The following is a 16,521-nucleotide window of genomic DNA, read 5'->3' as shown; positions in this document are numbered from 1 at the left end:
CTCCTCTCCTCTCCTCTCCTCTCCTCTCCTCTCCTCTTCTTCTTCCTTCCTTCCTTCCTTCCTTCCTTCCTTCCTTCCTTCCTTCCTTCCTTCCTTCCTTCCTTTCTTTCTTTCTTTCTTTCTTTCTTTCTTTCTTTCTTTCTTTCTTTCTTTCTTTCATTTTTCCTTTTCTTTCCTTTTCTTTTCTTTCTTTCTTTCTTTCTTTATTTTTTTTTTTTTTTTTGAGACCTGTAGGCCTAGGAACTCCTATAAATCAGGGCTGGCCTTGAACTCACAGAGATCCACCCACCCTGCCTCGAGTGCTGGGGTTGAAGGTGAGGGCCGCCACATGCTATTTCCCTTCGGTTTGAGATGGGGTCTGCTATAGCACTGGCCACCTTGGAAGCTGCTGTGCACCTGAGGGCGACTTGAAGTTCGGGTGACACCCAGCTTTCATGGCTGCTTCAGGTGGAGTTGAGGATAAGGACTGTCATCGGAGCTGGCTTGCAAGCAGCTCACTCCCAGAGCCAGGCACTCCCAGGAGGCAGCAGTTTCTGTTTGTCGTGTATTCCAGCACAGGCTGGGGCTCGGAGGCACCTGCATCTGTGTTTGCTTTCCATTATTTTCTGCTAATAATGGCCATCATTAGAAGGGCAGAGAGGTGCAAGACCCTTCAAAGCGCTGCTTAATGAGCCTCCTCTTGAAGAGTGGCTCTTTCAAACTACAGCACTATGGGAAACGCTGGGAGGGGTTAGGGCAGGAGGCCCCGTGGGGGCGGGGAGAGGCCGATTTGAAACTAAAGACACAAAGAGGAAGTTGGACAGAAGCCTGAACTCCAAGTAAGAGGAGGGAAAGAGAAATAAAATCCAAACTAATGGAGAAGGCTCCAGCACTCTGACTCTAGTTCAGCATGACCTTGGAGAACTTACTTCAGTCTCAGCCTCCCTTTGCCTCTTCTGTTAAATGGGTGTGAGGGAGTCTGGTACTTAGGATTCCAGCCTTTGGGAAGGCTGAGGCAGGAGAAATGCCATGAGTTCCTCCGTTTATTTTTTTATTTTTTATTTTTTAAAATTGATTGAGGAGCTGGAGAGATAGCTTAGCAATTAAGAGTCCTGACTGCTCTTCCAGAGGTCCTGAGTTCAGTTCCCAGCAACCACATGGTGGCTCACAACCATCTGTAATGGAATCGATGCCCTTTTCTGGTGTGTCTGAAGACAGCTACTGCATACTCATATACATAAAATAAATAAATCTTAAAATTTTTTAAAATGAACCGAATAACATAATAAACAGAAAAATAAGGGCATGGTTCTCCTCGCTCTGACTGCTGTAAAAGACGGGATTAAGTGGAAGGACCTGTAGGGTACTGTAAGAAGCATAGCAAGTTCTATCAGCATTGCCCGCATACTCTAGTTCCTTGGGAGGGCCTTGCTGTAGGCTCTCAGCTATGGGACCCCCGTCCTGGGGCTGTGTAAGCCCAGCCTTTGCCAGGATGAGGGTTTTAGAGCTCGCTGGTATTGCTGATATTGTGGAAGGAGACAGAAGGGGAAACACAGCCAATGCTCTCTCACCCCCATCCTCTCCCAACCGGCCACATAGGAAGGGTGAGCCTGAAATGGGCCAGCTGGGCTGGCATTCGATCGTCATCTGAGCACTCAGGAAGTGCAGGCGGGAAGATCAAAAGTTCAAGGTCACCTTCAGCTGCATAGCAACTTCAAGACAGTGCTATGTGTGACCTTGTCAGAGAGGACAGGATGGACGGATGGATGGATGGATGGATGGATGGATGGATGGATGGGTGGATGGATGGATGGATGGATGGATGGATGGATGGATGGATGGGAAAGTAAACAGGCAGGCTGGTGTGTGCCTATAATCCAGCTACATAAGAGGCTTAGGCAGGAGAGGAGGATACTGAGTTTAACCTAAGTAAATGCCAGGCATCCAACAGAGCTTACCAAATGCCCTGTGGCACTTACCTGAAGTCATTTCTCTTTGTCCCTGGCCTGGCAGACTATGAGAACAAGCAGACCTTGTTCTCCTTGCCGAGCCAGCTTATTACACTCAGATTGTCTGCCGTCTGCAGACTCCTGCTGCAAGGGGAGTGGGTGAAATCACCCTGCCTCAAACTTGCTTATCACTTATGAGGTTGGAGACAGCTTGCAGACATCAAACGAACAAACAAACAAACAACCCAACCAACCAATCAACCAAACCCAAAGAGCATTGAATATTTTTGAGTCTGAGAGGGGAAGGCCCCGTGGCCACTGGTGGGACCATTTTGCTTGGAGCTTCCTCCATACGCCGTGGCATGGACTTAATATTTTTCTAGCATTTCTGGGCTGTAAAAGTGATTTTCAAACAGGGGTGGCAACCGTTTCTTCTCAGCCACCACACAACACACTGAAGATGGAACTGGAGACAGCACAGGTAGAGGGGACCCTGCCTCAAGAGAGACCCCCTTGACTCTCAGCAGCCACCGGTCAGGTACCTCTCAAATCCACCATCTCCTTTACTGTCACCCTGACTGGGTTACTTTGGGTTTTTTATTCTTTAACTCTGTCCTGGCCATTGTCACGGTCACCCTTTCTGATCCTGCCTGAACTTCCTGGAATCTTGCTGGCCCGATCCTGTTTCAAAGGCTGAGTGGACATGGTTGGAGGGGCAGGATAGGGTGGATGGGCCAGCCCAAGGTGCCTGACTTCTTCTCAGCCACTGTTGGAGCTTCGGTGACAGGAAACCTGTTTTCTTTTATTCATCTGACCATGAGACCCAGCTGGCAACTAAAAATATTCTCCAGTTACAAAAGTTGATAATGAATCGATTATAGGTATATATCCACTGTATAAAAGAGAATACTATATATTGGTGGGAAAGAAAAATTACTTCAAAAATAAAAAGGAAGCCATGTATGGTGGTACATGAACTTAACCCCAGCACTCAGGAAGAAGAGGCCGGGGATCTCTGAGTTTGAGGCCAGCCTGGTCTACCTAGAGAATTCCTGGCCATCCAGGGTTACAAAGCTAAGAACCTGTTTCAAAACAAAACAAAGTAAAACCCAAAACAAATATAAAATATACAGGTAGACAGAGACACAGTTTCATGGTCGGTTGACTTTTGGCAGGGATGCCAAGGCTACTCAGCAAGGGACAAGAGTCCCTTCAGCTAGCAGTAGCCGGAAGCCGAATGTCCACAAAGTACCCCGTTGTAGCCTTACCTCATACCCTGTACAAAACATTAGCTCTGAGCAGATCAAAGACCTAAGTGGAAGAGCTGGTGCCGTCAAACTCCTAAAAGAAAAGCAGATGTGACTGTTTCGACCTTACATTGGGCGGTTGGAATCTTATACACAGCACAGCCCTAAACGGCAAAACCAGAAACAGATGGCCCTTGGTGAGACCGTGTAGCCCAATGGCCAGCACCACAAAAATAACCAGAAAAACTAAACCTGTCAGTGCTTCCTTATTGTTACTGATTTATAACTTAGATTTATTTATTATTGTTGTGGAAGTGGTGTGCGTGTGTGGAGGTGGGCACATACCATGGTGCGTGTGTTGAGCTCAGGACAATCGTGTGGCGTGGACTCTCTCCTCCCACCTTTATGGGGGGAGGGGTTCAGGTATTGAACCCAGGTCTTCAGGCTTGCACTGAAAGGGCTTTACCCATCTCAGCAGCCCTGTTGTTAGTGTGCATATGAGCATATGTGTGAGTGCATGTGGAAGCATGCCCATTGCATGTGTGGGAGCCAGAGGTCAGCTTCAGGTGTCATCCTTCAGGTATGTCAGTCTTTTTGATGTAGAGTCTTTCATTGGTCTGGGGCCTAACAAGTAGGTGGGGCTGGCTGGCCAGTGAGCACCCAGGATCCCTGGTGCTGGATTACAGGTGTGTGCGATAAGCACACCACTGCACCTAGCTTCTTTCACATGGGTTGGGTTCTGGGGATTGAACTCAGGTCCTCATGCTTGCCTGTCAACCACTTTATTGAGTTATCCATCTGGCCATTCCTCTTATCCTTCCTTCCTTCCTTCCTTCCTTCCTCCCTCCCTCCCTCCCTCCCTCCCTCCCTTCCTTCCTTTCCTTTCTCCCTCTTTCTTTCTCCTTGTAGAGACTGAACTTATGTGTGGTTTGAAAGACAACAGCTCCCATAGACTCATATGTTTGAATGCCAGGTCCCCACCTAGTGGAACTATTTAGGAAGGATCAGGAGGTGTGGCCTTGCTGAAGGAGGTATGTCACTGGGGATAAGCTTTGAGGTTTCAAAAGCACAGAGCAGGCCCTGTCTTTTCTCTCTCTCTCTCTCTCTCTCTCTCTCTCTCTCTCTCTCTCTCTCTCTCTCTCTCTCTCTCTGCCTGCTGCCTATGGATCAGATATAAAATTCAGCTACTGCTCCTATCTGTCTGCTTCCTGCCATGATCACTAATCCTCTAAACTGTAAGCCACCCCCAATTAAATGTTTTCTTTTATAAGAGCTGCCGTGGTCATGGTGTCTCTTCACAGCAACAGGACAGTGACTAGACAACCTCAGGCAAGCTAAACAAATGCTCCACTATCAAGCTACATTCCTGGCCTTTCGTCAGTCAAGCAATCAATCAATTAACTAATTAATTAATTAACTAACGCATATCCTGCTTGTGGAGGTCAGAGGACAACTCCCTCGAGTCTTCTCTCTCCTTCTACCTTGTTGAGACAGATCCTCTTGTTTCCTTTCCTGCTTTGTACACTCCAGACTGGCTGGTCCACAGGCTTCCAGCCTATTCCCTGGTCTCTGCCTCTCAACTGGACAAAGCAGTGGGATTACAGATATGCACCACTGTATCTGTCACTGGTTTGGGGGGATTGGGGGATCAAATGTTGATTTGATTTTCAGGCTTGAATGACTGGTGTTTTACTCACTGAGCCGTCTGCCTGGCCCCAACATATATAATGTTTAAAGGCACCTCCCACTCATTTTGGTACCATCGAAGGGTGCGAATGGGCAGTAAGTAAGTAGATAGATGGCGTTCTAACACCAGCCTTCATCAGAGAGATGCAAGAGATGGTGAAAAATGACCTCATACACACATTACTGAAGATATAGACAAACTAGAGGTTTCTTCCGTTATGGATAATGACAGAAAGTGGTACAGCCACTTTGTCAGGCCTTATCAGTGTGACTCTCAAACACACGTGAGAGAAAGGAAAGACGCTTATCCAGACACAAATGTGTGTGCCAATGTGCTTAGCAGTGGTTTTTAAAAATTAATTTATTAATTTATTCACTTTACATCCTGATTGCAGTTCCCATTTCCCAATCCCCTCTCACCTTCACTTCTGAGGAGGAGGAGGTCCCTTCTGGGGAGCCAACCCACCCTGGCACCTCAAGTCACTTTAGGGCTAGGTGCATCCTTGCCCACTGAGGCCAGACAAGGCAGACCAAGATCCACACAGGCAGGCAGCAGAGGTCAGGATAAGCCTGCTCTAGTTGTTGGGGGACATATATGTAGACCAAGCTGCACCTCTGCTACATATATATGGGAGTCGGGATAGGGGGCTAGGTCCAGCCTTTGTATGCTCTTTTGGTTGGTGGTTCAGTCTCTGTGAGCCCCCCAAGGGTCCAGGTTAGCTGACTTTCTTGGTCTTCTTATGGAGTTCCCATCTCCTTTGGGACCCGCAGTCCTTCCCTCAGCTCTTCTACAAGACTTCCTGAGCTTCGTCTAACGTTTGGCTGTGGGTCTCTGCATCTGTTTCCTGTCAGCTGCTGAGGGGGAGCCTCTCAGAGGAGAGTCAGGCTAGGCTCCTGTCTGTGAATCCAGGCTGACAGACCCAGACATAGCCTGAGGATCCAAGGAAGTTGAAGGAGGAGGGCAGGCCTGCAGTGTGTCCCTGTAGATCCCCTGAGGACTGCTCATTCCAAGCAGTGTTAATTACAGTCTGAAGTGCAAACAGCCCATGTCTGTCAGTTCAGGAAGGAATGTGTGAAGTATGGTCCGTGCAGACAGTGGGATACGTGGTGGCCACGCCTTTAATTCCAGCATTTGAGAGGCAGAGGCAGGCGGATTTCTGAGTTCGAGGCCAGCCTGGTCTACAGAGTGACTTCCAGGATAGCCAGGGCTATACAGAGAAACCCTGTCTCGAAAAAACCAAAACCAAAAAAAGAAAAAAAGAATGGAACTCGCATGGACAGTCTAACGTAGAAGCAGGCTAGACACATTTTACTAAGTGAAAAAAGCCAGTCAAAAGGAACCATTTGTGTTTAATACCCAGAAAAGAGTTTTCAGAATCCATTTGTCTGTCTGTCTGTCTGTCTGTCTGTCTGTCTGTCTATATTTATCTATTTATTGTTTATGGTGCTATGGATCAACCTCAGGGCCTCACATATCCTGGGCAAGCAAGCACTTTACCACTGAGCAACATCACCAACCTTTGGCTTTTAAAAATATAATAATAATAATAATAATATCTTTTTAAAAAATAGATAGTATTATTTACAGCACCCCCTTTTGAGACAAGTTTTTACTGTGTAGCCCAGGTTAGCCTCAAACTCTCAATCTTCTTGTCTTAGCCTAAGTACTAGGACCACAGACATGCACCGTCGTACTTGACTGGGACCGCACACACACCTTGAATGGATGGTTTCTTTGTTAGGTGACCCAGATTGCAGGTTGTGTGGGGGTAATCCTTTTCAGGGTAGTGCCACCAGGCTAATATTGATAGTCATGGGGATGGGAGCTATTGAGACTTAGGGAGGCAAACGCAGCTGGCCTGGTGACACAGGCTGCAACGTGGATGAGGCCCGGGGACACTACACTAGGTGAAAGGTACCAGCCACAAAGAGACAAGGCATGCCCGATTCCACCTATAGGAAATGTCCAGATCTCTCCGAGAAGAAAGTGGGGTTCGCTAGGGACGGGAGGGGATGAGGAATTACTGCTTAATGGTTACCAAGTCATCTTGGGGTGATATCCAAGTTTCTCAGAGATAGTGACAGGAGCTGCTTAACTTTGCAAATGTCCTTAGTGTCACCGAGCTATGTAAGCAAGCTGTGCTCAGCAAGTGGCCCTAGTTTCTCATGTTTGCTTATCTTACAATAACCGTAAAAACTCAATCCAAAGAGTAACTGGAGCTTTGGGCAAGCAACGATTGGCATCTGGGCCAACATGGAAGGAACCCAGGGCATAGGCTGAACCTTGGCATAGGCTTCTCCAGTGCTGAAACTCTGTCCAAGCTCGGTGTGGTGGCACATACCTTTAATCCCTGTAATTAGGAAGCTCAGGCCGGGAGGGTCGGGAGACTGCAGTCATCTTCTGCTACATAGTGATGCTGGGGCTAGCCCACATCTTCAACAAAATAAAAAGCTAGTGTTGCGTGGTCTTTATTTATGGGTAGCAAGGCAGAAGGTGGGATGGAGCTTTGTGCCGTATTTAATGCCTCTTCCACCCCAGTGTGGGTCCAGAGTTGTTCCAGCGGGTGCTGTATGGCGGGGTTGGGGGTGGGGGGTAGCAGACTGGCCAGATCCAGAGAGCAGGTATACTGCTGGTGTCCTGCTCACGCTTGAATCTGACATCTGTTTTCTCCCTTGTCAGAAAAGGGGGATTTCATTGCACTGGATCTCGGCGGGTCTTCCTTTCGAATCCTGCGGGTGCAGGTGAACCACGAGAAGAGTCAGAACGTCAGCATGGAGTCTGAGGTCTACGACACCCCAGAGAACATCGTGCACGGCAGTGGAAGCCAGGTGGGCCCCTGTCCTCCTCATCCTGTTCCAGCCAGCCAGAATCCCTTGGAGTACCCACGAGGGCCGGGCTTCTGAAAGCTGCCATCCTGGGCACCCCCCCCCCCTCCAGGACTCTATTGGAGGTCTGACATAGAGCGTCAATGGCTCAGGACTCCCGGTGGAGGGATGAGGCGGCTGTAGGGGGCGGGGTTGTGCCTGAAGAGGCACACACCACCCGGTGAAACTAGGGGCCTGTGAGTGGGTGAAGGCTGTGGAGAGGGAGGCCCTGTGGCATTGTCGCAAGCGCGTTTGTTCTCAAAGGATCCTGGGGTTGCGTCCTGGGCACAGGTTTGGCCCACTCTTTGGGTAGAAAGTTCTTCTCTCAGGGCACTGGCTTCTGCACCCACTCGCTGGAGGCCTGGCCCTGAGGAATGGCTCTCAGCTTGGGAGAACGGGAGCTCTGTACTCTTGATAGAATGGCGAGCACACACCCTCAGCATAGCAACCAGAGACTGCACACTTTGCTTTAGAAGTGACTCCTCCTCCTTGAGTTCATACCCAAAGCTTCCCCTCCTGCCACCAGCCCTTGAGGAGGGCCATCCTTCCTGACCAAAGGACGTGAGCACACCTGCAGAGGGTCTGTTTTGTGATGTGCGCTGCGGTCCCTGTCTCCCCAGGACCCTGGGACTAAGGTTCAGGCAATATCCTCGGGTTTTTATTTTATATGTGGGTCCCCTGAGATTATAACATGGGGGTGCTCCATCCCTCTTATGGATGGACATATGAGCTTGGGGCCCTTCCAGACTCCACGTTAGGGTCATAGTTGCCACACTATTGAAAGCTTGCCAGATTTCTGCTGGGGAAGGGTGTGTGTTCATGGTGAGAGGTTCCTCAAGTTCCCCAGAGAAAGCCATGGTTTTGGGGTGGACTGAGGTGAGGCCCAGGAGCCTTCTCTATAGGAGTCACACTGTGCCTAAGTCACTGTGGATGAGGGCTGGAGCACCCTCACCTAGATAAGACCCTTGAACTCCCGTCCTTGGATTCAGAGTCTTCTGGAGCCCATCACAGTGGGCATGGAAAGAAGCCCTGTGTCTAGGGTGGCAAGCCTCCTTACAGCTAGCCACAGAGGCAGGGAAACCGCTCATTAGCTAGTCCTGTTTCTATCACTAGGCATCACAGACTGGTCCCTTCGCCCCAATGCTGTTGCAATGGGCAGGGAGTGCTCTCACCCATGCCCCCATTGCCCACTGCGCGGCTTCTTCATGCAAGTGGCCAGCAGCCAGCTTGGCAGACCCCGTTCCATGTAACAAGTACTGGCTTATCACTGTTCCTTGTGGTTGGTCTTTGGGTTGAGCCACCGCTGAGACTGTCACTGTGCAAACATTCCTTGTGTCCCTTGGCTTGGCCTTTTCGGTGCAGGACTTCTTTAGGGGGGTTCCTCCATCCCAGGGTACCCTTCTTATCCCCAGGATCATTTTGCTTCCCCTCCACACTCTGTTTGTTCCCTTGCTCCTTCTAAGTCATCCAAGAAGACGGTGATTGTTGTGATATGGTGATGCCTGTTCTGTGTAATAGCCCGACGTATAAGTGCTTTATATTTAGTGACCCAGTGACCCATTTAATCACCGTGGCAACCCTGTGGAGTTTTACCATGTCCATCTTATACACGGGAAAGCTGTTTAGTAGCTGTCAAAATCTGAGATTTCTAAGGTGGTCTCATCCCCCTCCCCCCATTTACTTATTTATTTTGAAACCAGGCTTCACTGTGTAGCTCTGGCTGTCCTGGAACTCACTTTGTAGATCAGGCTGACCGCGAACTTGTAGAGATCCCCACTGCCTCTGCTTCTCACTGCTGAGGTTAAAGGTGTGAATCACTACATCCAGCAAAATTTTTTAAAGTGTATATGTGTGGCTTGTGTGAGTATATACCATGTGTGTGTGTGTAGGTGCCCTAAGAGGCCGGAAGAAGGCACTTGGTTCCCTGGAATTGGGGTTGTGAGGCTCCTGATATAGGTGCTGCCAACCAAACTTGGGTCCTTTGGAAGAGCAGCGAGTGTTCTTAACCTCTGAGCCTCTCCCTGGGCCCCTTTCTTAGATTTTTGATGCTGAGAAAAATGTGGTGGCTGTGGGCAGGAGCTTAGATCAGGGTGTGAGGGAAGCAAGGTAGGATTATGGACACTGATGGAGCTAGAACGTCTCCACAGCATTCTGGAGTTAGCAGTCAACTGGTGTCAAGTGGCCCATCTCCCGAGCTCTGAGCTCGCTGACCAACCTCTTCCACGGTGACCCAGGTCTTCATGTTACCCACGGAGCTGCTCAAGACTCATAGTCCATAAACAACGAAGTCTTAAGGGCCTGGATTTTATGGGACCCTCACCCTCTGTGATGTGTGGGTGTTTAAAAGTGGATCCTAAACCTGTCTCTTGAAATACTGTTAGACGTAAAGATGAAATGATGCTATCCGGGTTCATCCTGCAGCCCTTCCCCCTTCTCAGCCTCTCTCTCTCTCCCCTCTCCACCACATGGTATCTCAGGCGTCTCCTACAATTCTAAGCTTTATGGTTTCAGAAGCTGCATGCAACACTGTTAAAACAGGGATTGAGTGACCAGGGAGACAGCTCAGCAAGAAATGGGCACAAACATGGCGACCAGAGTTCAAATCCTTGCACTCACATAAAAAGCTAGCTGGCTGTGGCTGCCCAAATGGCTGTAACCCCAATACTGTCAGATAACGGAGACAGGGGGATGACCTGAGCTTGCTGGTCACCAGCCAGCTCCAGATTCGGTGAGAAGCCTTGTCTCTGGGTAGTAAAGCAGAGAGCGATAGAGGGGAACACTTGATATTTTCCTCTGGCCTTGTTTATAAGCACTGATACACATGTGCATGTCCACCTTATGTACATCACACACACACACACACACACACACACACACACACACCTCACTTAGGTTTGAAGATTTTAAATACTACTTAAAGTTTGGGTTTTTTTTGGGGGGGTTCTTATGTGTATAGTATATGTGTATTGTACAAGTTATCTGGGTGCTCATACACACGCATGCGCGAGAGCACAGTGAAGAGGTCAGAGGTTGATGTCAGGTAATCTTCCTCCAATACTCTCTACGTTATTTGTCTGAGATAGATCTATCATTGAACCCAAAGTTCACTGGATGGCTGGCCAGTGAGCTGCCCCTGTCTCTTCTCTTCCTCCCCAGCACCAGGGCTGCAGTCTGCTACCTCAGCTGGCTGTGCGTGTGTTTCAGGATCTGAACTCAGGCCCTCACGCTTGCATGGAAGGCACTTTACCAACTTAGCCATCTTCCCTTAAAAATTTTGATTTTTCTTGTGTGTGTGTGTGTGTGTGTGTGTGTGTGTGTGTAGGTGCACACATGCCACAGCGTGCAAATGTGGAGGTCAGAGGACAACCAACTTGTGAGAGTTGGGTCTTCCCTTCCACTGTGTGGGTCCCAAGCGTTGGACTCGAGGCTGTCAGGCTCGGTGGGAAGCACTTAAGCCGCTCAGTCATCTCATTCAGTCCTAAAGTGTTTCCTTTGTTACTGATTTATTTATTTTAGCTCAGGCTGGCCTGGAACTTGCTCTATAGTCCTTTCTGGCCTCAACCGCATTATCCTGCTCTTGCCTTCAGAGTGTGAGATTATATGTGTGGGTCATTACATCTAGCTTCTGTGTCCATTCTAGCTTATGTTGTCCCAAAGGTGATGAGGAGTCATTCATTCATTCATTCATTCATTCAGTGGTACTGGGTATTGAATCCCAGGCATTGAGGATGTTAGACAAGCACTCCATCACTGAGCTACAAACCAAGCTCATTTCTTACGTCTTATTTTAGAAGACAGGGCCTCTCTAAGATGCCCAGGCTGGCCTGGAACTCACTGTAGCTCAGGCTAGTCTGGAACTTTGGAACCTCCTCCCTCAGCCTCTCGAGCACTAAGACTGTAGGTGTGTATATAAGTACTCCCCAGGGCCTGCTCAGCCGCGGGGAGATGCGTTTGGCTCAGTTTCAGGTGCTGGCTATGGGTTCCTGGCATGGCCCGATTGCTGCAGCCAGCCATTTCAGGCGCCACACCCTGCCCTTCCTGTGGGGCCGCTTTCCCTTCCTTCTGCTCACTTACAGCAGGAGTGCCCAGAGCCCGAGCTGCAGATGGCATAGAAGGCTCAGGGACTGACTTAGCAATGGATTTGTATCAGTCTCAAGTAGGTCACAGGAAGCTTAGCCTGGTTTCTCCAGGGACGGCGGTCACGTGTCCCTTCAGTCAGAGATACTGCTGCAGCGTAGCCTGAGTAATTGTGACTCAGGCCCGAGGTGCCCAAGTGGGAATAGACTGGTGTCCCCCACCCCACCCCCCAACCCCAGCAGTGAGTCAGGTCCCCTCCAAAGCTGGCTCAACGTGACTATGGCTTGGCACTTTGGCACCGTCCTCCTCTGTCTGTGTTTTAGAAGGCACGAGACTGTCCTCAGTGTACATGCAGAATCCAGGGAGCCTGGCTTCTGTGTTCTTTCCAGTGGATTCTTGCAGTGTGTGTATACCTCACGAGTCAGAGCCAGCAAGCTCGCAATGCCGGAAGTACACCGTGGGATATTCATAGCATGGCATATTCATGCAGTAGTACAGTGTTGAACAAAGACTGTCCTTAAAGACACGGGGGTGATGACTCATAACAGACAGCAGAGAGCACAGCCAGCTCCATTTCCACTTATTCCCACGAGTGTTCGAAATCACGGTGCCAGGACTGACCCCAGATCCATGACTCCATCTGGGATTTTCTTGCTGTTATCTAAGACAGGGGTTTTCACTCTGTAGCCCAGCTTGGCCTTGAGCTCAGGGCAATCCATCTGCCTCAGACTCCCAAGTGCAGGGAATTCTAGCCATGAGCCGATGTGTCTAGCCTCATCTCATGTCTAGACTGCCACGTGGGTTTTGATAGTGTTACACTTCTTTTGGGGTTTGTTCCTGGGGGACCAGACAAGGGTGTTGTAGTTAGACGGGTGCCGTATCATGAGCCTGGAGCCCCGCTTGTACTTTGTGATGTGGGTATTGACAGGTGCAGAACGATGTGACCTCTACACCTCGGATCTGTGAATTTTTAGGGGGTGTTCATCTTTCCTTCAGTAAGTAAAGCAAAGCACAATGGTGGTCCAGCCATGGAGCTGCCCGAGGATTTCCTAGGATTTCCTGGTTCATGGCCTGGGAATGGCCGGGTCACTCCTCCTGGATAGCTGAGAGACGGCCAAGGTGTCATGGAAGACTCTCTGCCAACTCTCTTAGTTTCTGAGTTTCCCTCCATGCCTGCCTGACCGGTGCCGTGACATCTGAGGGTTCCGTTCCTTTGGAGGGCTGGAGGTGTCCCGTGAGAGCGTGGACTAGCTGCTACACGTGCACAGCATGACCCAAAGCGAGGGCACCCTCCTCCAACCCCAACCTGACGTCCCTCCTTCCTCTGTACCTTCTAGCTTTTTGATCACGTCGCTGAATGCCTCGGAGACTTCATGGAGAAAAGGAAGATCAAGGACAAGAAATTACCCGTGGGATTCACGTTTTCCTTCCCGTGCCGACAATCCAAAATAGACGAGGTATGGAGGCCTCGGGGAGGGTTGGCTTCGGAAGACGCGCTCCCGTTTTTCCTTGCTCACGGGTGACCCCCTGCCTCCTAGTTTTGGGATAGTTTGTCAAAGTGATCCTGAGGTTGCGGTGCCACGTTTCTTCTTCCCCTTCCATTCTTCTGTCACCCCCACCTCCTGACCTCTTCTGAGACAGGGTCTGATTGTAGCCCAGGATACCCTCTGGGTGGTAGCCTAGGATGACTTTGAACTCAATGCCCCTCCTCCCTTTACCTTCACAGCACTGGGATTATAGATGTGCACACTGGACAAGCACTCTGCTGGCTGAGCTGTATCCCCAGCCTATCCCTTTGCTATTTTTTTTCCTTTCTATTACTTTAGCTGATGGTGTATTTTTAGAGTCTAATTCCTTGTAGCCCCCAGGTAGAAGGAGCCATTGATGAAGCTCTCATAAATGAGCAAGGACAGGGAGGTAGACGAGGCCTAACGGTTGTGGGAGAGGTGGGGACATTCTTCGCGGGGGTTGAGGTGGGGTTGAGGTGCCTGCTTACCTGGAAGCCACAGGGTGACCTGGAGTCTGGGCAGGTGCCATCGTACCTCAGGAATCAGGCTGACTTCTGCCTCAAGAGAGGCCTGGGGTTCCCTTGCTGAGCTCCCCGGTGACTGACGCGTCACCCCATCTTTCTCATTTGCCGTTTTGCTCATCCGTGGGTCTGTTTAGCAAGGATGAGTTCAGCTCCGCCATGTGGTGCACCTGTGTCGAGAGTGGCAAAGCTGTGGAATAAATAGATACAGAGTGTTCCTTTTCTGTATGGAGGAACAAACCCCCCCCACACACACACCCATACTGCACCCGTACCCCCGCCACACATACCTGTGGAAAAACAAACCCCAGGAATACTAATAGTAAACACCGAGGGCCCTGCCAGCCCCAGGCTGTGCCTTCATATGCACTTCACAGCTAACGCACAAGCTGATAAGAATCCCACTTCCAGATGGAGAGACTGAAGCTGTCCTGCCGCCCAGGAAACAGCAAGGCATGTCTTAGTTAGCACACTTATCCTCTTTACTGCAGGACCTTTGTTGATAGGGTCCACACTGCCGCCGCTGCTGCTGCTGCCTCTCATGATGCTGTTGGCCGCATGTTTGCTTGACTTGCGGAATCAGCAGGAAGGGTTTGGAGAGCCCAGTAGATCCAGCCCCTCATTTTTAGGATGGAGAGCAGAGGCCTCCATGGGATGACAGATTATTCATGATAGAACCTGGCCGGAGCACTGTTCCAGGTCTCACCTCACATGTTAGGCTCCCTCCTTTGAGTACCTCTAAGGTGTTTCTGTCCCAGACTTTCTCCTTCAGGAACTTGGGTAGTCCCAGCTAGACGCCCGAGATATGCAGCAGTCTTTGAAGGGAGGGGGTATGGCAGAAGGCACATCCTCCTGTAGACAGGAGCCTACTGGGTGGAACAAATTCGAGGTGACTCTTACCAACTGAGAACCCCTCCAGGGAAGGGTTCAAAGCTGGGACCCCCCATTGCCCGATTCTAGACCAATTCCACTATTCTCCGTGTATAATATGCCCCTCAGTGGAATGAGATAGCCCCCCACCAGAAAGTGGGCAGAAGCCTGGAGAAAGGACTGGCCACCCAAGTCCCTGTTCTTCCCACAATACCACGTTTGATTGTCTCACTGGGGGACAGAGGGGAAGAAAGCAATGTCCAGGGACATTTCCAAAACTGGCCTTAGTCACAGTTGCTCCAGAGTGAAGAAGGATTGCAGACTCAACAAGAGTTCACCCCCCTCCTGAGCAGTATCTACATCTCTCAGAGTGAGGCCAGGCCCCTCATCTTTGTATTAACCCTCCGGAGACTGACAGGGCCTGACATCCATCATCCCCAACCTGCTGTGTCTATGGCAACCTTCCTGACTGAGAAAAGAGCAAGCCAAGTACAACTGTTTGTCATCTTTTTTTTTTTAAAGGCCATTTGTAAAACCAAAGTAATACAAAATGTAATGTCCAATCTAAGTCCCGGCCTATGCACCATCCCCCAGGGATTTAGGCTTGTCAGCATCTCTCCTTGGCTGCTCTCCCAGAGGACTGGGGTTCAATTCCCAGCACCCACATGACAACTCACAACTGACTGGAACTCCAGTTCCAGGGGCGCGATCCTACATTCTCACACAGACGTACACGCAGGCAAAACCACCAAAGAACATAAAAAACAATAAACCATTAAAAGGAAAACTTGCCTCAGGGAAACCCTTTAAGTGGACAGACAGACAGATCCGGCTCTATCTTCATTGTGACCTGGTAAAGGCCATTTGTCACTGAGGGTGTCTGCTTTGTCCCTACATTCACTGCCTTCAATTCACTTTTCCATTCTCCTTCTCAGGCCGTACTGATCACGTGGACAAAGCGGTTCAAAGCCAGTGGCGTGGAAGGGGCGGATGTGGTCAAGCTGCTGAATAAAGCCATTAAGAAGCGAGGGGTAATTTCTCTTGGGTTGTGCATAGTCTGGTACTGGGAGGAATCTCCATCTTTAAATGGTTTAAGAGTCATGTTGTCAGGTGTGAGGGGCACGGAGTGCTTAATACCCTAGCAGAGAACAAGAATCCTATCCGAGGGAGAAAGTCAGATGTGAGCTCTCCGAAATGCCATCAAAAGATACCTAGTCTGCAGCAGAGACCATCCCCGTGGTCTTAGAGCAGCCTTCTGCATGCACCCGGGGGGAGGGGGGGGAGCGGGGGGGCGGGGGGGGGGAACGGACGGACTAGAGGGAGGAGCCGCCGTGCGCATGCGCATGTGATTCTTAGGTGCTCCTTTGGAAGCTTGCCCAGGAATGTAGCTCCATGAGTAAAATCCACTCCCTGAAGAATCCTAAGCCAGATAATTAAGGGGACCTTGCCGTTTCCATAATGTAATCACTGCTGTCTAATCCAATTAATTGAGTCCTGGCCGCAGTGAAGCCACCCATCAGCTTGGTTGTGTGAGAATTGGAGCATGCCTGGTTGGGATTTCCGCGCCCATGTGGGAGCTGATGGTGACTTTCTCTTCCGTATCGGTTCCCAGGACTATGACGCTAACATTGTAGCTGTGGTGAATGACACAGTGGGGACCATGATGACCTGCGGCTACGATGACCAACAGTGTGAAGTCGGCCTGATCATTGGTAGGGTGTCCCGCCACCCAGTTTAACCCCGAGCTTCTTGCTTTGCTCAGCCCGTCAGGTGCCCTTCCTTGCCTCGTGGGGTCACAGCTTCCCACATTGTCTCTCCC

General features: G+C 50.0%; 1 protein-coding gene across 9 annotated transcripts in view; it reads left to right on the top strand.

The window, feature by feature from the left end:
• The window catches only part of Hk1 (hexokinase 1), a 111,066-nt gene that overhangs the window by 67,511 nt on the left and 27,034 nt on the right, over positions 1-16,521 (top strand). For all 9 annotated transcript variants that reach the window (NM_010438.3, NM_001146100.1, XM_006513243.4 and 6 more), the window contains 4 exons: positions 7,542-7,690; positions 13,141-13,260; positions 15,638-15,733; positions 16,315-16,414. In NM_010438.3, the coding sequence (NP_034568.2) occupies positions 7,542-7,690; positions 13,141-13,260; positions 15,638-15,733; positions 16,315-16,414 (465 nt within the window). The remainder of the gene's footprint in view (positions 1-7,541; positions 7,691-13,140; positions 13,261-15,637; positions 15,734-16,314; positions 16,415-16,521) is intronic.

This window comes from Mus musculus, chromosome 10, assembly GCF_000001635.26.
Source record: "Mus musculus strain C57BL/6J chromosome 10, GRCm38.p6 C57BL/6J".
In the NCBI taxonomy this organism is placed as follows: domain Eukaryota; kingdom Metazoa; phylum Chordata; class Mammalia; order Rodentia; family Muridae; genus Mus; species Mus musculus.
Note: the sequence above shows the minus strand (reverse complement) of the source record. Positions and strands in the feature narration are given on the sequence as shown.